The following is a 22,162-nucleotide window of genomic DNA, read 5'->3' as shown; positions in this document are numbered from 1 at the left end:
GGGAGGCCAGCGGCACGCTGCGCCAACAGCTCTCCAAGCGGGGCTGGAGGGAGGACTCGAGTTGTCTGCAGGTCTCATGCTCACCCCCTTGCACGGCGGGTCCCCCTCCTTCCCCAGGGACTTTGCCAGCCGAAGGGGTGCCACGGCAGCACCCCTGCCTCCGGGATGCACGTCGGGCATCTCCCCGCCGCTGTGTACGGTTTCCAAAGTACCGTTGTTCGGCATGATAAATCCGGTGGTGGTTTAATGAGGTCACTGCAGTTTAATGTTACTGCAGTAATCTCTTTTGTTTTACTACATTAAAATATTTGTGGTGGAACGGTTGGACCACTGTAATGCGATATCGCTACCTTAATGTTATTGTTACCATGGTAACGCTAATGGCAGCTCAATAACATTATTGCAATTTAATCTTACGACAATAAAATTAAGGGTAGAACAGTGAGACCTCAACAATGTAATGTTACTACAGTAACAGCATTGTTATCATAATCGTGGGAGCAGAGTCAACTGGTTGTAGTGTAATATCGGTACCAGCGCTTTATTGTTACTATAGTAACACGGAGCATCCGCCGAAAGTCGCGGCAGGGGATGAATGGGAGGAGACGTCGCTGGCGCGCCGGTACTACAGCTACCCCAGGGTTGTCAGTACAGGAAGGTCACACCGGTATAAAGTCACCTTATTCGTCTAATTCCACAATTGTGGTGTTTTTACTGGGGCCTTTCTTCTTTTCCCTCCGTTGCCGGAGCTCTTTGGAGCGGGTCTGTTGTTTTAGCGGCAGTAACTCTGCAGGGAAGGATTTAAAGCGCTGCCTCCATCTAGTTCCAGATCCTTCTGCCCGGCGTTTTATAGCATGTGGCTGTTATGGAGCGATAACGTTTTATATTTATATGTCATCTTTCATTGTGAAGGATTCCGGCACAAGCTACAAATTATTGCCGTGCTGCAGGGCCAGGCAGACAACCCGGCGCATGCTGCGTGCGGGAGGAGGGGGTTTCATCCAAGGGCACTGGAGCTCGCTTTGCTGCCCCAGAGAGACACGTACCGAGATACCTACCTGCTGAGCACCGATACCTATGTGAGTGAGCGTCTCCTTTGTTTGGAGGACTTATCCAGAGTCCCCAAACTTTGGAGACAGGGCAGGGGTCTTTGTGCATCCCGAGCCGCGCGCCCCAGGCAGCACCCGCCATCACCTGGGTGGGCACGGGGAAAACTCCCCCCCTTCCCAGCTGGCAGCGCAGCTTGTATCAGGGCTGGAAAGGCTCAGTGCAGGCGGTGAGGTAGGGAGACAGGGAGGATTGCCGCTGCAAAAGGCGTTTATTATTGCAACGCTGGTCGTTGCATGGTTCGCTCTGCAGCTCAGCATCGGGCATCAGCGTTTCGTGCAGCCCCAGGCGTGGGAACGGTGAGGTTGGATATGGCTCGAGCAAGCGGTGGCCTGGCTGGGGCTGGGGGATTGAACGTCTTGGAGCATCTGTTCCTCAGGCTCGCTCGTTCAGCCCGATTTCATGGGGCTCACCCCAAATCTGACAAATGCTGTGAGGCGACTCGTACGCGTTGGTAGAGCGTGGCTGCTGGGGTAGCTGTTGATTTGCACAAGGCGCAGGTGACACCTCTGTGCCGTGCATGGGCTCGCTGCAGTTTTCTCCAGCCTCCAGGGGAGGGAGTCAGAGCTGCCGATCTGTCCCCAACATCGCGGCCGCCTCCCAGCCGCATCCCTCGTCCTGCTCGGGCCCAGCACGCCCAGGGATGCGCGCTTGCCATGCCACCGCGCCTGCCAGCCGGGTTTGATGCTCCGGTTGCTCTCTTGCACCCCTGAACTACCTACACCACCTCTTCTCCTGCTTGGCAGACAGGGATTTATCCTCTGCTTTGAGCCCCTGTGCTCCCTCCCGGCTTGTCGGGAGATCTCCATCCCTTGACGGCTCTTCTTGGTGCATTTGAAACCTGAATTTGGGTGTGCTGCTGCCTGCCTGCCCACGTTTCACAAGCCCAGCCTCCAGCCCTAGCACAAATCTGGGCTTGTTCAGCGAGGCAGCTGCTCGGCTTCTCTTGTGCATCAGCATTTGATCTCTCTCCATGGGTACTTGGACTCTGACCACTACAGTAATTCCTTGTTTGTCCTTTAATAAAAGACCTGTGAGCCCCCTTGACACCGGAGCTGGAATCAGTGGGACCTGGGGTGTCCTGTGTGCCAGGTCTTCGTGGCAATCTGGTACTGCATCCATCCTGCCAAACCAGCTCCTCCGGGAGTTATATGTTTGAAAACATGAGCAGCGGCTCATCTCCCATTCAGTGTTTTTCTCTATCATTTGCTTTATTAAATATTGATTTTCTGTTGCATTATTAAACCTTAAGTCCCAAGCATAAATTCAGAGTTGATACTTTAATCTGGCTCTTCTTTTTGGCCTTCAGAGCTGATTTTTCCAGCCAGTCCCCCTGGAGGTGAGACCAGAAGCGAAAGCCTGTTGCAGAGGCTCAGGGAGTTGGAGAGCAGGAGCAGGGGGCTCTGCCCAAGGGCGTTTGGTTTGTTTGGTGCAGCCTTTGCCGTCGAAGGTGGCATCCGCGGGGATCCTGGCTCGCAATCTTGGACAGACCATGGGTGAAAGGAAGTTAGGGAGGCATCAGCCAAGCTTTTCGGGGAAGTTTGTATGTTACCGGCTGGGGGAAGGATATAGCCCTCTCCTTTTTTGATAGCGTGGAGAGATTGCAGTCTGAAAGGGGAATTTAGTCTGGAGCCACTGCGTAGGCAGAGTGGCAGCGAGGCATCCTTCCGCATGCCCGGCTCTGTTTGCTCCCTAGGGTTTTTGCTGCCTCGCTCTGCCAAAATTGCCATGCTCAGGAGCAGTGCTCTCTGCTGGGGAAGGAAGCCGCAGATGGCGATGTCTTGTCCTAAATGCATCTCTTAAAATGCAGCTCCTGGGCGATGCTGTACAAAGCTGTGCTTTTCTACTGTGCAAATCCCCAGCGAAACCACAAGTTGGCTTCAACCGAAACTCCGGGCAAAGCCAGAGAGATGCGGGTGGTGGGATTGCCGCCAGCGCCAGGCTCGAGAAAGCCGCCGGCCAGCCGGGAGCGGTGCAGGCGGCCACCAGCACGTCCCCGATAGCCAAGGTGGGTCATGTTGACCCGCGCTGGCTGGGGCCCGCTCGCCTCCCCTTCCCTATCGGAGAGCTGCATGCAGCCAGCCGCTGCCAAAGCCCCACGCTGCCAGCAACCAGGTGTCTGAACATGTTTCCAGAGCCAAGATAACTCCGTGGCCAAAAGGGAGGAGGGGAGAGCCGTGTGGCAGCTCTGGCAGGTTCAGGAGGATAAAAAAAAAAAAAAGGAGGAGGGGGGAGGAAAGCAGAGGGAGGCTTGCAAACGGCTTTTGGATCCCCATCCAAACGGGGCATGCTGGGCAGCACAAAACCCACGCCTGGCAGCCGGCGCGCTGAGCAGTGATTTAAAACCAGGCTCCCAGTGGCAGGGAAAGAGGCAGAGGAGGAAGCAGATGTGAACACAATGCTGGAGATAAAGGAGAGGCCAAGGGAACAGCTGCCGAAGAGCCAGCCCGGCCCTGCTGCCTCCCGTGGCAGGCACCGAGTGCTAGAAAACCTCCAGCCAATATCCACGAGCTTAAGAACGGGCTGGAGGGGGTCGCTGAGCCTGTGGGAGAATGAACGGGAGGGCCAGGGGGAAAACGTGGTGTTTTCTGCACTGGTTTTGCTTTGGTCTTGAAGGAGAGGTTGAAGCTTGTAAAAGGGGAGTTGCACTGAAACATTAGGAGAGTTGTGATCTCATTTTACCTTTCTTTTCCTGTCTGTTCTGGTGCCGCAATGGAGGAGAAAGAGCTTTAGAAAAGAAGAAAGGGGAGGAAAAGTGGGAAGCGGAGAACAAAAAGGCAAGGACTTTTGGAAGAGATGTGGACATGTGGTCCTTCAGACAAGACATGGAAATGTGGTCTTGAAATATATTCCTGGTTTGGGTTTTCCGGGTCTGGCTGGTTGTCTGCTTGAGAAGCTGGTGGTGTGGGATAGCAGCGTGTCCCCTCTGCCCCATCCCTCAGAAACGTGGTGGCTTTGTTCGTTAGTGCAGGGCCAGATCCCTGGAAGAGCCCTACAGCACGGCTCCACCGGGTGCAGGCGAGAGGACAGGGAGGTCTCGTTGCCCCAGGTGCACCCATGCACTCATTTTTCACGTCTGGGTTGCTGGTCCCATCACGCCAGCAGTAGAGATGCCCAGAAGATTTCAGCTGTGGGTTCCTCTCCTTTCTCTCGGTAGCATCTAGCGTAGGACTGGGACGAGGCAGTGGCGGTGGCAGACCCTGTCCTGGCTTGCTGTCCTACGTGAGATGAGATGAACCGGTCTCGATCCACCCCCCTTGCTGCCGAAGCCTCCCCATCCCAGAGCCCTCACAGCAAACGGGCTCCCTGATTTGTACCCAGGGCTGTCCTTGCCTGGACCCGCTTCGAAACGAGGGGTCAACAGAGATGTCTTCTCCATGGTTTGCCCTCCTTGTAATCCCTCCTCCTCCCAGCCAGCCCGAGAGCTTCAGCCTTTGATCCTCCTCCTCTTTTGCAAACACTTCTCTCTGCTCGTGGAATTAAACCTCTCTCGCAGTGTTCTCCTTCCCTATCTTTTCTTTTTGGCCGAGTCCGAATTCCCCCCCCCCCCCCCCCCCCACTCCTTCAGCAGCAGGACTATATAATTGATGGCCTCGCCAAGCTTTCCGAGCTGAACATTAAACCCTTCCTGCCTTGGCTCCGACCGGAGTTCATTACTTTCTGAAAAGCTTCGTTGTCTGTTGGTGCTCAGATGATTGTTGTTGTGGAGGGGAGGATGTTGTCAGCAGAGAGAGGGGAGGAGGGGCTGGATTTGGCCAGGACTGCTTTGTAATCAAATCCTGCTCTCTTTCTTTTTAGCAAATTTTCGAGTGGAAAAGGCCTCTTTTAGCAAAATTGAAATACCGGCACCCTCCCGAAGGCAGGAGCACAAAACTCAGGCCCCTAATTAACGTGCAGCAAAAGGTTGTCTCGCTCTTGGGGGCGGTAGGAGAATGCTGCTTTGCAAATTGCCTGCGAGAGCGATGCTCAGCCCCGAGCAGGCGGGAGCAGGGGGCTGCTCCGATCACCACAGGCTTAATACCTGGGGTTCTTGGTGAACCTGTCGTGGTCATCCCTCCCCAGCTTTTGCATCCCGGGAGCCTGCCCTGGGAAGGGCGAGCCCCGTGCAGTGCTGGCAGAGTCCCTCCGGCGCCGTGATTTCCTTATTCTGGTGCTGGGGGTCACCGGGCGGGTGTGTTTTTGCACGATGCAAATTGCTTTCTGCATCTTTCTGGCAAGACGAAGCAGAAGTGCTTTCTTTGGTTTGCCCTACGCCGATGCTTCTTCTGGCTCCCCCTCTACCTCCGCGGTTTTTCAGCACTTAAAACGCAGCAAGGCTGAGGTGATTACAAGGATTGGAGATGCAGTGACACTTCCCTGCCAACAAGTAATTGATTTATTAAAGACATTACAATACATTCATGGTTGAGCGTAAGAGTTTCCTTTGAACTCGCTTGAAAATCCAGAGGGATTGTGCCTGTTTGCAAGTACCGCGGGCAGAATAAATCTGCGCTCCCCCATCGCCTCTCCCCCCCCCCCGCCCCGCACCACTGCAATTTCATTTCCCTTTGACTGGCGCGAGTAAATATCACAGCTCGACAACTCCAGTCCGGTGACCGGTGTGATCCAATTTAATAGCATTTAAAAATTCAAAGTGATTGTTAGCCAAATGGAAATGTAAGATTTCATACCCAGCCTGCCTTGGGGAGGAAAGGAAGAATGAGGGAGGGTGCGGGGGATGTAGACAAATGGACTAGATAAAAAATAATGGGAAGTAACTTAATTAAAGAGGCTCGAGCCAAGTTAAAAACAGTAATGATTTTGAATCGGAGAACCACACGTTTTAAAAATGAAAGGGAAAGAGGAAAGAAAGGAAAGGCAACTGTGGATAAAGAGCCTCCAAAATGATTAAATGGGAGGAGAAGGAGGCATAGGAAGGAAGGGGTAAAAATAGTCCTTCTGTGAAAAGCAGGAGCACGTGGGGAATAGACAGTGCCGTTGATGAGGCTGGGCATTAGAAAGACAAATAGGGAAATTAAAGGGTGCTCTGGGGGGAGATAACTCCCTGCGGCTTTTCTGGCGTTCTCAGAGGCGCGAGGGTGGCCAAGAAGGCGGCTAGGGGGCTTCGTTCAGGAGGAATGGGAAATGTAGGAGCAGTCCTAATGGAAAAGGAGAACAGCCCCCGCGTACTCCAGGCGCGCCGATATCCCTGCCTTGTGGTAGCATCGCTCCCTCCTTTCCCTTTGCTTTTAACTCTGTCAAACGTTGCCTATTTGGGTTGAAATTTGGTAATGAAATTTTAATTGCCCCTCTGTGTACGCAGATACCCTGCTGTGCTCTCTACAGCCTGATGACTAATTTTTAACTGCAGTGCTCTCGTCTCGTGCGGCCCATTGGAAATACCTGTCCTGGCAGCCATCCCAGTGCCTTTTCCGTGGCTTTGTGAGCACTGGGGAGCCTGAAAAGCAGGTGCCGATGGGGCATCGATCCGAACGGGCACTTTTGGGCCATTTGTTCTTCGGGCCTCATTTCTCCATCTGTAAAGCGGGGATAATAACGCTCCCTTATCTCACCGGGGTGTTTTGACGATAGGGTTATTAATGCCCGCACTGTTGGCAGACCCTGAGAAAGCGGAGGCGGCGATGTGCACAGGCACCGAGAGAAGCTGGGTACCTGTGGGGAAGCGTTGTCCTCGGGGAGCATGAGCTGGGGAGGTGAATTACGGCGGCAGAGGCCAACCCTACCTCTACCCTTGCTGAACTTTGAGAGCTAAACCTTGCAGTGCTAGGACTGCTCTTTTAAGGACACTTCAAAGTGCGGGAAGGATGGTGTGCATCATCACACGGACTCTGGCTTGTTGGTATTTGCTCTCCTGCTTGTTTCTGGCAGTTTTGGCCAAGCCAGGTTGATCCCCTGGGTTTGGGGCAGTTGGCGTGTTGGGTCAGGGTGTCTCGTGCTAACGAGGTGCCTCGTGACCCTTGGCTGCGCAGTAGGGTGCAGGAGGACCAGAAGTACTCCACAGGAGGAGCGAGGAGGGCTGGGGGAGCTCTTGGAGCCCAGGGAGGAGAGCCTGCAAGAGAAGGGTTGTGTAAAGAAATGACTAAGGGGAGGAAGGAGTGGACCAGGGCAGCTTTGGGAAGGTAGACCTGCCTCTGCCGGAGCGATGTCTTCACAAGTGGGTTCACAAGTCTTGTGTGGAGAGGTGTGATCCCATGGGGACAGGAGGAGCGGCAGCATCTGGAGGCATAAATCTCACCTGCGGTTCATTTTGAACTGCTGGGCCTTGCCTACCTCCCACTTTATAAGTAGATGAACAAAGGGTCTGGTCATAAGGAGCAGCCTCCAGACCACCTAGTCAGAGAATAATAGGGCTGTGTTTCCTGCCTGATCCATTGATTTTTCACTGGAGTCAAAGGCGATCACGGGAAGAAGCCCAAGCAGAAGTAAAGGCTCTGGCTGGAGCATGAGGAGGCACCTGCAAGGGCTGGAGCCCGGTGTGCAGAGGGCTTGGGAAGGACGGGAGGAAAGGGGCTGTTTGGGGACAAGCGGTGATGGCAACGGCACCTGTGTTGTTAGAGATTGTTTGCATCCAACCCTGCTCCCTGCACCAACGAGGACAACTCTCTGCACATCCACCTCTTGTTCCCCATTGCATCCCTCCCCTAAGCTGGATGCCCGTGTGGTGCCTGCAGGTAGTTTGCAAGCGGTGATGTCCGGGAGGGCTGAGGATGCAGCCTGCGTCCGTCTGCTGTCTCCTTTTTCACGTGTTCATCAAGAGCCCCATGGGGCAAAGGCTGCATTTTTGTGTCTTGTCAGTAGGGCACCTGGTGCGGTGGGGTCTGAGGGTGTCAAAGGTGTCGCAGGGGAGGAGGGATGTAAATAGTGAGATAAATAGAGGCGAAAAGGACACAGATAGACCCAGAAGATACAAACAGGCTTCGCTTGCAATTCAAGCAAAACTTGGGGTCTTCACTCAGTTCCACGTTAACACCACGAATCTCAACAGGTTTTGAAGTAAAACCGTCAGGCGCCCGGCGTCCGTCGCAGCATTTCGGGAAGTGATGCTCATCCTCCTGCAAGGGCAGGCGAGCCACCGCGCTGTCCCTGGGCACGGGCTGCGTGGCTCCTCGAATTAGATTAGTGTCAGTGTGGAAAGTGTAATCATAAACACTTACTTTGTACTCGAGTCGGGGGAGAGGGAGCACGAGTGCGAGAGCGCGGAGATAAGAACAAATATGCAAGAGTGTAGTGTGTTTTTAATGGAAGGGAGATTTATTTCTCTCTGTGTCTTTTTAAGCCTCTAGATAGATCATAAAAAACCCCAACCCAACCCACACACAACCTGTCTGCCTGAAATAGCCGAAATGTAATTTAAAGAGCATCATTTTAACTAATACTTCACTTCAGAGACACCTGCCCTATATTCATTGGAGATGCGGGCTGCATTAGAGCATCTGATTTATCTTTGGAAAGGATGTTTGAGCTCCTTTGTTCCTGCCGGCTCCCTTTTGATGAGCGAAGTGGCGCAGAGCCGGTTCGGCGTGCTCGGCCCTCTACATAACGCTCGCTCCTCGTGGACGGAGAGCTGGGGCGGGGGGGGGCACAGGGAAAGCCCCCCACTCTCTGGGAGCGGGGCTGGGAGCAGGACCTGCACCGTCAGTGCGGGGCATGGCCCCTTGCCCTCTGGCTGGTTTTGGGGAGAGCAGCTGAGGTTTCATGCTGAGTTTAGTAGGACAGTGTGCACTGATGGACCAGATGAGGAATATCGTGTAAACTTGCTGCTCATTGGTACAGGAGACTCCAGGTTGACTGGGAAGCGCTCTTTGCAGGAACATCCGCTCGGGATGCATGCTCTAAACTAGATCTATGCATCTTGGCTTACGTGAGCCCTAGCTACTCAAAGGACCTGGCTAATAGGACTGTCCCTGTGCAGAAGTCTCCTCACCTGCAGTTCCTGTGACCATAGGCTCTGGGTATCTTATCATCTCTTATGCTGTTGTCTTCGTAATAAGCATGCGAGGAAGAGAAATACTCGTCATTGCGTTGATAGAGAGATGAGACCCAAAGAGACAGTGTTTTGCCCAGGACTCCTCTGGAGCAGGGAGCAGTGCAGGCATCAAGCCGTCCTTCTCTGCAGCTTATTGACCCGCAGCAAGGAGGCTTTTCTAACGTTAAAAAAGAAAAGAAATTCCACAAATCATGATTTTCTCCTGGAATGTGACTCGGTGGAGGAGAGGATCCAGTGTTGTCCTGCATCCCTCAGGAGATGGCAGTGCAAGGGCTGGTCCCAGACAGCCTCGAGGTCCTGGGCGGCTTGCTTCTGCTGGGGGACAGCTATCGAGGACGAGGGAGTGTGGGGACGAGCAGGAGGACAGACGAGGAGAGGAGACCTGTTGTCAAATCCCTAGCTCGCCCTTTCTGATCTGAAGTTCACTTGTAATATTTTTCTCAACTCGGGTTGCTAATGCGTTTTGTTCTCCAGAGTGCGCGTGGCCCGACTTCCCGCACAGCCTTTAATTAGTTTCTGGATGATGACATCTCCGCTGAGAATCATCTCATCGTGTCCCTCCGATCTCGGGGGGAGATAAAGGAATCTAATAAAGACATTCAGCATTTCTAGGTGATGGGTTTGACAAGCTTTGTATTAACAAGGAGTCATGTTCAAACTTTCTCGGGTGCCCTCGGCACGCTGCGGCTCGTCCCTACGCGGGGACTTTTCCCAGGGGGTCTGACGGAGCCTCCACCAGCGCCTGGTGGGACAAGAGGGGCAGAGCTGGAGAGCAGGGTGAGGCGGAGTCGCTGTCGGTTTGATGGTCACCGTGGAGGTAGCTGTGAGAGAGGCTGTCGTGCTCTGAGGAGAGGTGTCAATAATGCTGGAAAGATGATGCAGGTGTCTTAAGGTTTCGAGATCCTTCAATTTTCTGCTTTTTATGAAGCGTTGCTTGACTTGCAGGGCGGAATCCCAGGTGGCTCGGGGTGCAAAAACTGGAAACTAGATCCTTGCTCTGTGCGGCGTGCGTGGAGCTGAAAATGAGATCTGTCTAGACAGGGAGCGGAACTGTCAAACAGTCCTTGTTTGTCTGCATTTCTTCATGGTTAGCAATGCAAAAACTTTATTCTTACATCTTTATGGGGTTCTTTGGGGTTTGGGGTGTTGTGGGTTTTTTGTTTGGCTTTTTTTTTTTTAAAGAGGAGTACGAAGCAGTTTATAAAGGAGATCAGCATCATTAGACTCCTTTTAGAGAAGGCAACAAAGTCCAGACCTCCTTTGGGCGTCGTAACGTGAAAGCAGAACTCAGGTCTCCCAAACCTGAATGATGGATTCTGCCTGCTCTATAAAGCTGTTTATTAATAGTCACGCTAAGCAAACTGTTGCTTGATCCCCCAAAGGTGTGGGGCTTGGTGTCAGGTGTTTCTTCCTTTTTGTGGTGGGGAAAAAAGATGTAGATCCCTTCAGAGCCTTGAAAGCAGAGGACCAAATCTAGCCGGGCAGCACCCCGGCTCCTGAGGGTAGCGGTAGTTTGCATCCAGGTTGCTGACCTGGATCCATCCGAAAGTCAGAAAAAAGTCCTTGTGCTGGAGACCTGAGTCTCCTTTCGTGCCACGTTTATTCTGGCGTATCCCTTGTTGACTGCGGTAGGAGTATCACTGATTTATGCTGTCGTAAGTGGAATCAGATTGGGCTCCCTTTTGGCACTTAGCTATAAAGTTTGTCTGCGGAAACCCTGCTGTTTATGCGGTGAATTATACCCGTATTCACAAATACTTTACTAATGAATGATTGGAAACGTCTTGTTTCCCCCCTCCTCCTCTGACTTATTACGATGCCATGCCGTATAACCTGCTGCAGAGACGGGCATAAAAAATTTTGTGTCCTCCAAGCTCGGGAGAGCTTTGCTGCAACAGGAGCCGTTATCTACTTGGGAAATCATTTAGACACATCTTGGTGCCGTATGACACATCTCATTACGCCTTGCTTTAAAACGAGCAATTGCCATTAGTTATTTATTAATTGCTTATTAAGGTCGTTACGTATGTCCTCTTCATTTCCAGGCTGCTTTCTTCACGTCTTTGGCTGCTGCCAGGTTTGCGCAGAGGGGACTCGGTCCCTCGGCAAAGCCGAGCCGAACCCGGCACGCCGGCGGGGAAATTGTGGGGTGATTGTGCAAACCCAGGGCAGAAGCAGCCCCGGGGGGCAGGATCAGCGCCTGTAATTGTCAGGTTTTTGTGTACAAGCCTACGTGACCGAGCAAGGCAGCTGGAAGCAGGCTCTAAGGCTGTGTTTGCCCTTCCTTGCACCCCGTGGACTTCAATACAGCTCCTGAGCTGTGTTGATATGACAGAAGGATGAAGCCCTCTCTGCTTTTCTCTTAATTATGGTTGTGTTAGAGTGGCACAAACTGATTTAAAAGCCCATCATAATACACCTCTAATTGAAGGCGCAGGTCTCTCAGTTTGCTCTCTGCCTTAAAAAGCAGAAAGGTTTTGAACACAAAAGAGGGAGAAGGTACAATGGAGGTTCCTGGCACTGCGGCAGCCGGAGCGCCGTACCTTCTGCCGACCCTGCGGCTGCTGCCAGAGAAGTGGACACTGCTCTGGCTGCAGCCTGGAGCAGTTGGATGGGGAGCCCGATATTGGGGTCCCTGCCCAGCACCCAGTCCCAGCTGGCCTCGGCGGACCCCTCCATTGTTGGCATGGGAGTGCGGGCTCGGTCCAGCTCGTAGCATCGCTGCGAGCAGGGCTGGGGCACCCAGGGCTCTCGCTCGCCGAGTCGCAGAGGCAGGACCGATGGTAGCAGCGCTCTGCAAAACACAGGGAAGTCTGTGGGTGACAGCGGTAAGAGGCTGCTATTAAAAGCAGGAGCAGCAGCAGCAGCCTGATGTTCAGGAAGCTGCCAGTGCACATCACAGATCGCCTGCAGAACGCAAGTCTGAATCTCCCTCTTTTTCTTTCTTTGAGACGCTTTTATAGTTGTTCTTTGTGGTTTCCTTTGATCTGGAGCAGATGTTGCTCGTGCTGGAAGATGGAGGTTTGCATGTTTTATGAGGGGGAAGCAAGGCGCTGCTAGGTTTACCGGGAGAGCCTGCTCGCTCACAGGCTGCTGCTGGGGGCTGCGAGTCCTCCACAGTGCAGAGCGCTTTGCTGGGGCAAGCACCCGCTCTGCCCGGCTCCTGCACAAGAAGGGATTTGCAGGTCTGGAAAGGTCACACGTGTATTTCTGCCCTACTTGCTTGGCTCCCAAAACTGGGTAGAAAGGAGGTGGTTAAGGCAAAAAATGCAATTACTCCTTGCAGACACCCACCTTGGTGAGGCTCATCTGCGGTCTCCTTCCCTGTCTCTGGTGGAGAGGTTGCTCGAGATTCACGCTCCCCTAATACTCAGGGGTCTCCTTGCTTCTTGCCTGATGCGTGGCTAAAATTTGGGGTGCCCAGGGAGCCCAGTCACGCCAAGGGGTACATCAGGAGACAGCGGTGGGGACGCAGTGTCGGGGAGAGGAAAGCACGGGCAGCAGCACGGCCATTGCATGCAGGGAAGATGGATGGGGAAGCAACGATGATAGGAGATAGCAGGGCCAAGGGGTACGTGCATGGGATGCGTGAGCTTTTGCACCTGTGTTGGCTCTGGGACGGGTGTTTGGAGGTGAAAGCATAGCGGGGATATAGTCAGTGCCGGTGGCAGGAGGGTGTCTGTGCACCAGGGAATATATCTGTGTAGGCAAGTGCATATGCTTGGATCCGTAAAGACGTATATCACCTGACTGAACACCCTCAAACGTGTAACGCACCATATGGTTTGGTTAAATATTTAAGCAAGCTGCTTTCTGTCCCGGAGACTCCGCATGTGCGAGCGAGTGCCAAGCCCAGGCAAACTGAGGGCATGCCCTGGGCACCTGCGGAGGGCTGCAGTGGCTGAGAGCAGCCCAGAGACCTTTCCCATCATCATGGCAAGGGTAGGGAAAAAACAGAAGTCGTCAGATCGATAAAACACCAGCCTGTCTCTGGGGAAATCTGCACTGTGTAACTGGAGCAGCTTGGCCAACACTGCCATGTTTAATCACTCCTGAGCAAGAGAGATGCTGAACACAAAAGGACTGCCCGCAAGGAGAGGGTTCCCGCCTGGGAAGCCTGCATTTATTTAGCTTTATTTATTTATTCATTCCCATAGGGGCACAGCTCCATCTGCATCCTGCATTCAGCCTAAGAAATTTCTCATCTGCCCCATTGCTGCAGAAATGCCAACTGACGGTGAAAGCGCTTTAATGCAGAGGGAACGGGAGCACCGGTGACCATTAAATAATATTAAATATATACTTGCGATCACCTGTTTATTAAGGTTTCCCTCCCTAGTGTGGTAGAAGCCTTGCAACATACCTGTTCAGTCTCTAAAAAGGCATTTTAAATAGTTTGTGTGGTTAATTATTCAAACATTTAGTTAGCACACAATAACTGTCGTGTTAAATCCTACCGCTGCACATTTAATCTAAGGGTTAGCTAACGACTTTGCTGAAGTCGGTCTGGTTTACTTCCCAGCCATTCCTGCCTCATCTCATCCCAGGTGGGCCGCAGTAAATTGCCTCTCCCCGAGCATGTCCTGAGCTCGCCGGGGCATGGTGGGCTTTTTCCCCGGCGCACGAGCGGCTCGAGCTGCTTTTGCACTTGTCAGAGAGAGCTGCAAAGTCTCCCGTTGCCCAGCCAAGCAGCAACGCAATCATCTCTCCCCCTCTGCCTGGTCTGAGCAAGATTTAAATCTCCTGCTGTATTGCTGAGGAGGAGGATGTAACGCTCGTGTTTCGGGAAATCCAAGTTTAATTTGTTGTAATTATGTTTTAGAATCTGGTCAGTTGATTTGATTACGGATTTTTGTCTCTCTCCTGGCTGGGTGCAAATCCATGCGTGCGGTACCAGAGCCGCGGTGCCAAGTCTGACTTGATTTTTTTTTAAGTCTCGGTGAGCTCTGCAAAACAAGCTGAAATGGGTTGATGTGGATTCAGTAGTTAAAAACATCAGAAAGGTTCCTGTGAGATTTAGCAAGCATCGCATTGAAGATGATAGATACTGCTCTAGTTTTGTCGGGACTTACAGCTGGAAGCTATTGCCTCTTCCCAGGCGATGGTGGGCAATTCACTGTGCCTCCACTTGTCTCTTTCCACCTCTCTGAAATGGCAACCGTAATACCTCCTTGGCCTATTTTTGTTGTCCAGACCGTAAGCTCGGTCTTTTTAAAGCACACATGGGTTTCCTGGCTGGCGGTCCCAGCCTCGCCAGGAACGCGGTGGGGCAATCGTAGCGCCGTTGGAAGTAATTGCATCTCCTCAATGGACTACGTGGCTATTGGCAGAGCATCTCCCAGCTCCTGGGTGGTCCCAGGAGGCACGTGCTGTCCCTTTACGCTGGGCTTAATGACACTGATGCATATTAATATTTCTTTCGATGTCATCTTCATGCCCTCCACTGTCCTGCCCCAGAGCCCCCACTGTTCTGGAAGCGTCTGATCCATAGTTGTCCTCCGGTGCATGATTAGCAGATTAGCCGTCGTGCCCAGAGCAGCAAAAAAATGAACTCCCAGAAGCCCTTCAAAACAGAGAATAATTCATTACCCACCTTGATTTCCACTTAAAATGTACTTTAACTACACTTCCAACTACAAACCCTAAATCACCCTCATGTTCACAAAAAATCCATCATTTTTTATTTTATTGCACGGCACTGGCATGACATAATCCCTTCCAGAGCATCTTGGAGTGCTTTACGGATCAATAAATTACTTACCTGCACAGCAGAGGCAATGCGTGCAAGGCCATTGCAGTCATTCCGGCTCGGCGCAGCCCCGGGAAGGTGTGGGAGGCGGGGAGATGCAGGGAAGGGGTGCTGAGGAGTGCGGTCCAAGGAATAGGGGTGTTGCAATGGTCGGGGCTGCAGCTTCAAGCGGGGTCGATGAACGGGGCTCGCCCAGGGAGGGTGGAAGGAGCAGGATGCTTTGCAAGTGATTTGTGACTCTCCTGCAAAGCGCCGCAGTGGGGTGCCAATCCGCTGCTAGGCTCCGGAGAATGGCCTGAAAAAAAATAAGCCGAGGAAGGTGATGGTCTTTATTATGTTCTGCAGGTGCAGGCTGATAACAGCAGCCAATCGTTTTTCTCGTACAGCCCTGCCGTAGAGCTCGTAGAAACCCCAGCCCTCCCTGGCACCCGCATCGCGTCCTCCGCTCACGCAGCAGCAGGGGCTGAGCGCTCCCTGCTTGCTCCTCATCCCTTCCCCTTCTTATCACCCTCTGTCCTGTATGTATGTCCTCTCTTTGGGTCTGGGCCCCTTGTATCTGACCTGCTCCTGAGTGTTCGTGATGGCGGCGCCAACGCAGTGGGATGGCTTTCATCCCGATCGAATTTCCCTTCCTTTGCACGGTGGTAGACCTCAGAGGCTCCTCAGTAGACTTGTCGTCTTCAGGCCCAGCTCCTCTTGGTGCTTTTCTGGTTGCAAGGGCATGACAGAGAGCCTGCAAGGCTGCAGAAAGAGCTGCAAGCCATGTGCATGCTTTGGGTGCTCTTGTTGCGCCAGGAGCGACTGCTGCCTTTGAGGGAGTTTGAAGGGGGTGGATGGTGTTTTCTCGGTGGGATGCAGCTCTGCTGGAAAGGGTTCTTCATGGCTGGGAGGACAGGATGGGTACTGGAAGCGGGGTGGGGAAGAAGTACCATCTCGCACACCACGGAGGTGCTGAGGAGGAGCTGTCTCGAGCCTCCCTAAAATGACTGAATGCCCTCTGGCTACAGTTTCTTCCCACTTCAACCCTGTCTTCTCTGTCCCCCCTTTCCCCTCTGTGTTCCTGTCAAGTCAGATGAGACTGATGGGCTACTGCATAGCTTGTCGAGGTGGAGGGAGGAAGGAAATTCAGCCTCCTTCACCCACATTTTGAGGTTTGAGTCGGAGCAGACCCAGTTGCATTTTCATTTCCCTCTTTGTGTCATTGCAGTGTCTCCGAAAATCACCGAGATCTCTTCTGACATCTCCATCAACGAGGGCGGCAACGTCAGCCTCACCTGCATAGCCACGGGCAGGCCAGATCCAACAATCACCTGGAGACACATCTCGCCCAAAGGTAAGAGCCGAATGTTACCAGAAATATTCCAGGAAGGGCACAGCGCCATTTGCGAGCGGCTGGGGAGGCGTCGTTGGCTGGTTCACGTGGTGCTTCAGTTGCAAAGAGAAGGTGATGTGCACCGAAAAGACGTGACTTAATGCAGGAGTTGATGACTCTGGTGGAGAAACATCCATCTTGGTGGTCTGGGAGAGGAGCTTATGGTTTTGCTCGTGTGGAGGACTGGCAGTAGGTACCAGGTTGGGGTTGTCATGCTTAGGGATTGCATGTGCTTGTCCGGCCCTATTTTGAAAAGTTTTCGGGGAATTCTCGCATGTTGCTTCAAAGGAGGACTGTAAATAGTGCAAATGAGCAGGAAAACACACAAAGCATTAATTGGTGGCCTTGTTAATTGGTAAGCAAAACCTGAGCAGAACTGTGTGGGTGTGACTGCTGGGAAGCAAATTCCCATACGTGCCCGTTCGGGAGCATATTATTTCAAAACCGTTTCCCAGCTGCTTTTTGGCATTTGCTTTGCGTTTTGCTGCCCTGTTAGTCCCAGGTGGCTGCGAGGTCCTTGCCGGTGAGCTGGGGGTGAGATCTGGGGGGCTTTGGGTGGGATGAGCAATCCGGCCAAGGGGCAGTGCCTGGCTCTGATCCTCTGATCCTGTCTAAGCCCTTCATTCAACCTCAGTCATTTTTCCCCTGAGGTTTTACCAACGTGGGCTGTTGTCCCAGACATTTGCCTCAAGTTCTCCTCAGGGACGCCCCAGCCGGGCTGTCCGGCAGCCGAAGGAGACGATGCAGCGGCGGCAGCGATGGATGGCGCTGCGTCTGCGCTCTCTATTCAGCTGCCTGACGACGGCTGCGGTGTCTCGGTGCAGCTCCCTTGATTTTTTACTATTTGTCTGCGCTGTAGCAAACTGCTGGGCCAGATCCATCGCTCTCCATAGCCCAGGCAGAGAGCGAGCTGAGTCGGCGGCATCTCAGCCCCTTCCCTTGACAGAAGCCTCTGTAGAAACCATTCCCCTACGGTGCACGTGTTGGCTTATCCGCTTTAGGTGGTCGTGCCGCAGAGACGGTGGCCTTCGGTCGGGGTCTGTGATGTCGGATAAGTGATGAAATGCAGGGCGCAGATCCGTGTGCTCCTCTCCGGCCCCAAGCGTCTATCCACAGCATCGAAGTTGCTGTCACTGTATCTGTCACCGTCAGGCGGCATTTATGGTTGAGGCAGTCCATGTGCTCCCACCTTGAAGCCTTTTCTTCTTTCTCCTCTTCCCCTTGTCTACCCTGACAATGTCTTTTTGTCTTGCTCAACCTCCTCGCTGCCTGTTTTTCACATGCATCTTGTTTTCCCCGCAGGCCCGCTCTCCTTCCCGCATCCCCTCCTGCTTCTCCAGGACCCTCCTCTCCCACTCCTGTGCCCCTCGCTGCCTTCTCCTGCAGGCCATCCATCCTTTCCTAACCAGGCTCCCGGCTTACGATGCCTCTGTCTTTTGCGAGGGCTATTTTCTGTGTTTGCTGCCATCCAGCAGGTTTCTTTCCCCAGGGAATCTTTACCTGCGCTTGAACCAGATGTTTCCATTTTACTTAGGACTTAGCTGCTATGGAAACTGAGGATGCACCAGGAGAGGAAGAGTGAGCTAATCAGAAATTACCTGTGGCGCTGTGTAATTTGCAGCAGCAGCTCTTACCTGATTTTGGCCATGATTAGGCATTCTGCTTTCAAAACTCAAAGGGAACAAATGATCACAGAGATTTACTTAAGTCTGGCCTCCTGCTGATGGAGGGTGCTGAGCCCAGAGGTGGCCCGAGACAACTTCGGTGGCTGCCCGTCTCCGTAGGCAGCTCCTCTGTTTCTCTCTCTGGGTCTGCCAAGCCACCAAGGGGGACCTCTACTTCTCCATTTTGTATTCAGCGCACATAGGAGAGACGAGGATTGGAAGCGTGGGGACTGGAATAAGAGCCAGGGCAGGTGCACAGAGGTGCTATAGCAGATGCTGAGACGGTAACCCTTTCCCTAGTAGGATATACTCTGATTTGGAGAGCCAGGAGTGAGCGGGGACCCAAAGCTAGCTGCCAGCCCCTCTCGCAGTTGTAGGTCTGCCTTGCTGCTCATTCCCGAGGAAGTCTTGAGCAAGCCGCCTCCTGTTCCTTCTCGCCGTCTTTCTCCGTCTCATTTGGAGTGGTGGAGAAAAGGGACCAGGGAGAATTGGTTAAGGGAAAGCTGGTGCGTAATTTAAGGGTTTACAGAGCGGATGGGTGAGCGGCTCTCAGCAATGTCACTGGGGAGAGGCTTTGATAGCGCTGTCTGTGCCAGGCACGGGCAGACCGGTAGCTGAAGGAGCCGGTCCCCATGCTTACGCTGGCGAGTGCTCCTCTGTGCAAAGGCACTTCACGGGCTTCATTATTTTCTTGGCAGCTGTGAGCCTACTGTGTGGCTCTTGGTGGGAAATGGAGCAAATAAGAATGTTTGCTCACTGGGGGAGCGTGCGGTTGGGTCCTTCAGAGGATTTACGCCAAGAGCAGCCTGGCTCCCCAGTGACTGATCTCACTCGAGACTCTTTTCCAGCCGCTCCCAGCTCCCTTGACCGCTCGGCTGTTTTCTCACCCGTGCATTGCTCTGGTCTGGTGCAACATGCATTTAGCGGCTTGGTCTGGTAAGCTCTGCTGAATTTTCACATCTGCAGTTGCTGCCACGTTATGGGAGCTGTTAAACCTGTTTTTGAGGCTCTGTTTGGTTTGGGGGCTGGAAGAGTTCCATGCAGCCGGGAGGAGGAGAGCATTTTTGCTGTATAACTCAAGAGCTGAGTGAACCTGAGCAAGAGAGTTTTCTGCTAGTGAATCGCACGAGTGCTGGCCCATCACCGCTCAGAGCCTTGCGCGGTGGCTGGCCCTACCTGTGCCCATCCTCATCCTCCTGCCGTGAGCAAAAGCAGGATATACCGGCTCTGGTGAAGGGTTTTGTGAACCTGTGGCCAGTCCAACCAAGATGTGTTACAGCCTGTCTTCTGTCCCTCTGCCTCACCCCTCTCTGTCCTTTTTTATTTCTTCTTCCAGTAATGTTGTACTAACCCACGGCAACTCCTATTAATGCAGCTGAACAGGTTGAGGTGGAAAAAGAAGGGGAGATGGTGTAGTCACAGCTTCTTCTGCCTCAGCGGAGGAGACTTAACTGCATTAGGGCTCTGCCCTGGGCTGGGGCGCTCCAGCTGACAGCACGACTGCCACTGGAGCTGCCGGGCACCGGGGCTTCAAAATTGCAGCTCACCGAAACCATACCGGGAAGCCAGCTCTGGCATGCGATGGGGCGGCTCCATCCCCCCTTGGCACCCCTGCGGTGTCAAGACCATTAGGACGGTAGTCAAGAGAGGGGTCCTCAGCAGGGTGAAGGGAGGGAGGAGGGCAAAGAGGGAGAGAAGGACGTAGATAACCATGGTCGGGATATAACATCCAGCGTGAAGGCAGCAGCATCTTTCCAGAGGAGATGTAGGTTGTGCAGGGGACTTGGACACTGGGGTCCGAAAGGCAGTGTTGTGTGTGCCCACGCACATTCGTGTTTGCACCCATAAGTGCCGAGCATCTGTTTGTTTCGAAGGCTTCGGGTGTATTACGGTCCCTAGCCTCGCGGTGCCGATGCCATCTGTAAACTGTGGAGAGGTCGTCTAGTTAATACTCTGGTTTTGGCCACTCAGGTGTTTCCATAGTTACTGGGCTCTTTATTTTTGGGGGTAACTCTGATGTTGTCATGGCGATTGCCATGTTGTCAGGCTGGTTTTCATCTCTCGACGGACGAAGGCTGGAATTTCTTGGCTAGGAAAAAGCGTGGCATCCTGAGCTGCCAGGCACAGGGTGACGCTGAAGCATTCAGGGCTGCTCGCTAGCAGAGCAAGCAGCACCGTGTTGAGCTAACCGGGGGATATTTATCCATGCTGCAGACACGGGTCTCGTCGCACCTCCTGTTCAGCTCAGGAAATGTGCTGAGGAATTGCCGTGAGGGCTCTCCCAGGAGGGATGAGGGCTCGGCAGCCTCTGTCCAGGAGAAGCAGGCATGGCTTAGGAGTAATGATAACGAGGGTGCTTTAGTCAGAGGGCAAGCGTGGTTATCCTGCTGTGACGGGGCCAGGGACACAAGGAAAGGGTGTAAAAACTAGATGTGTGCACGCAGATACCTTTGCTGGCACATCTGCCTGGCCGGCACCGGTCTGCCGTTGCGCGGATGTCCTGAGCCAGAGGCTGCATCGAAGTCGTCATCCTTAATGACCCTTGATGGACTTTTCTGCCCTGGTTTTGTCTAATTGCTTTTTGATTATTGCTGTAGTGTGATGGATTCTAGTGTAAGGCTTAAGACAGCGGCTGCCAGGGTAGGAAAATATTACGGTTTGGCTTGATGGTGTATTTGCTCGTAAGAGGTCTGATAGAGAGGTCTTTATAGAGGGAATCCCTCATTAATCTCAGGATTAGGCTCGGCACTGAAAGCTCGATCCCCTGCAGAGCCGGAGTCCTGAGCTGAGTCTGAGCTGTGATTTGTGGGGTAGGTGCCGCCTGGGTGCTTCGCAAGGCAGAGGCATGAGACAGGGGAGATGCTCGGAGGGTCCCGACATTGCTGCTGCCCGGATATCCTCAGTGATCAGTCCGTTTAACCTCCGTCGCCCTCCGCGTCCTCCCTGGAAGAGGTACAATAGCAGTCCCTTGTCTCGAAGGACCGATGGGAGGATAAATACATTCAAGACATGAGGCGCTCAGACGCTGTAGTAATCACAGCTCATATATGCACTTAAGATAGATGAGACATGGTGGCCTAATGTGGCAGAGGTCTCATGAGATCATCTGTCTATACATCAGCAGCAAACCAGCGAAGGGACTCTGGGAGAAGTCCGGTATACTTGGATATATTGATTCTCTCTGGCTCTTGGCGGGACTTAAAACAAGAGGACAAGCGACTGCAGAAAAAATCCAGCTTGAAGAGTTGCTTGTCCCTGGGAAGGGGACACGTCCTCCCCTCTCAGAGGTTTGTCCATTAAGCACATCGCTTGCTGTCCTTCATCTTTCCAGGATCCTTTCTGGACAGGAGGCAGGGGATATTTGTAGGTCAGACATCAGATCTGAAGCCCAGCCCGGAGGCACCGAGAGAAGGGGGATCCACTTGGGCGGGAAAATCTCCACCTGCTTCTGTGCTGCCTTGTCCCTCGCAGCGATCAAGCTCAGCGTCCCGCAGCATTGCTCCCTTTAACCCTGCCTCAAGTCACCTAATTAACTTTAGACCAGAGAGTCGTGCTCTCTGCTGGTCCTTTTAACAGGGAAATCTCTCTCGGAGTGAGCAGATGGTTTGTGTAAGGCTGCTTCTGTGTTCATCCTGGGTCTCGTATTTCTGCACTGTCTCCTGTTGAGGGTTCGGGTGGTTTTGGAGGAGGCCAAGCACCTGCCTCACCTCTCTTCTCGGTGTTTAGGCCTCAGGAGGGGTTTGTCTGCATTGCCTTGGGCTGAACACATACCAAAGAGCCAACCAAAGCTTGTAGTGCCTTGCAGAAATGAGGGGTTTGAGCCCCTCTTGAGGAAGAAGGGTTGAGGGAGATGTTGTGTGAGCCAACACATGCGGTGTCTCAAAGAAGGGACGTGAGTCCTCCTACCGTGGCCGTGTGATGGAGCACAGAGCCATCCCTGAGCTGCAGCGTTGGGTTGGTCACTGTGCCATCCGTGATGTCCCATCTCACCTCGTTGCGTGCGTCCCCCCGGTCTCGTGGTGGCCCAGTGTCTCACGGGGGCTCGTCTGACTCATTCGGTGGCCGAGCACCCCGTCCTCCTTCCAGGAGGCAGTTGCGGGCCTGGGCTCCAGCTAAATTAACTGAAGCATTTCAACCGGCTCCAATCCTGTCGGCAGCTCAACCGTCCCCTTGTTTACTGTTGAAATAATTACTGCTTTGCCATAATATTAGCTTTGAGCCGTGACTCCATTACCATTATCGCCGGAATATTACCCATTTATTATCTCCCAGCAACCCTGGAA

At 53.2% G+C, this 22,162-nt stretch overlaps 1 protein-coding gene across 5 annotated transcripts in view; it reads left to right on the top strand.

Annotated features, from left to right (window-relative positions):
• Window positions 1-22,162, top strand: part of LOC143170399 (protein CEPU-1) — a 367,739-nt gene that overhangs the window by 319,860 nt on the left and 25,717 nt on the right. For all 5 annotated transcript variants that reach the window (XM_076358670.1, XM_076358667.1, XM_076358669.1 and 2 more), the window contains one exon: window positions 16,051-16,176. In XM_076358670.1, coding sequence (XP_076214785.1) covers window positions 16,051-16,176 — 126 coding nt within the window. The remainder of the gene's footprint in view (window positions 1-16,050; window positions 16,177-22,162) is intronic.

The sequence above is a fragment of the Aptenodytes patagonicus genome, chromosome 23 (genome assembly GCF_965638725.1).
Source record: "Aptenodytes patagonicus chromosome 23, bAptPat1.pri.cur, whole genome shotgun sequence".
Lineage (NCBI taxonomy): Eukaryota > Metazoa > Chordata > Aves > Sphenisciformes > Spheniscidae > Aptenodytes > Aptenodytes patagonicus.
This window is presented reverse-complemented; position numbering and strand designations above follow the sequence as displayed.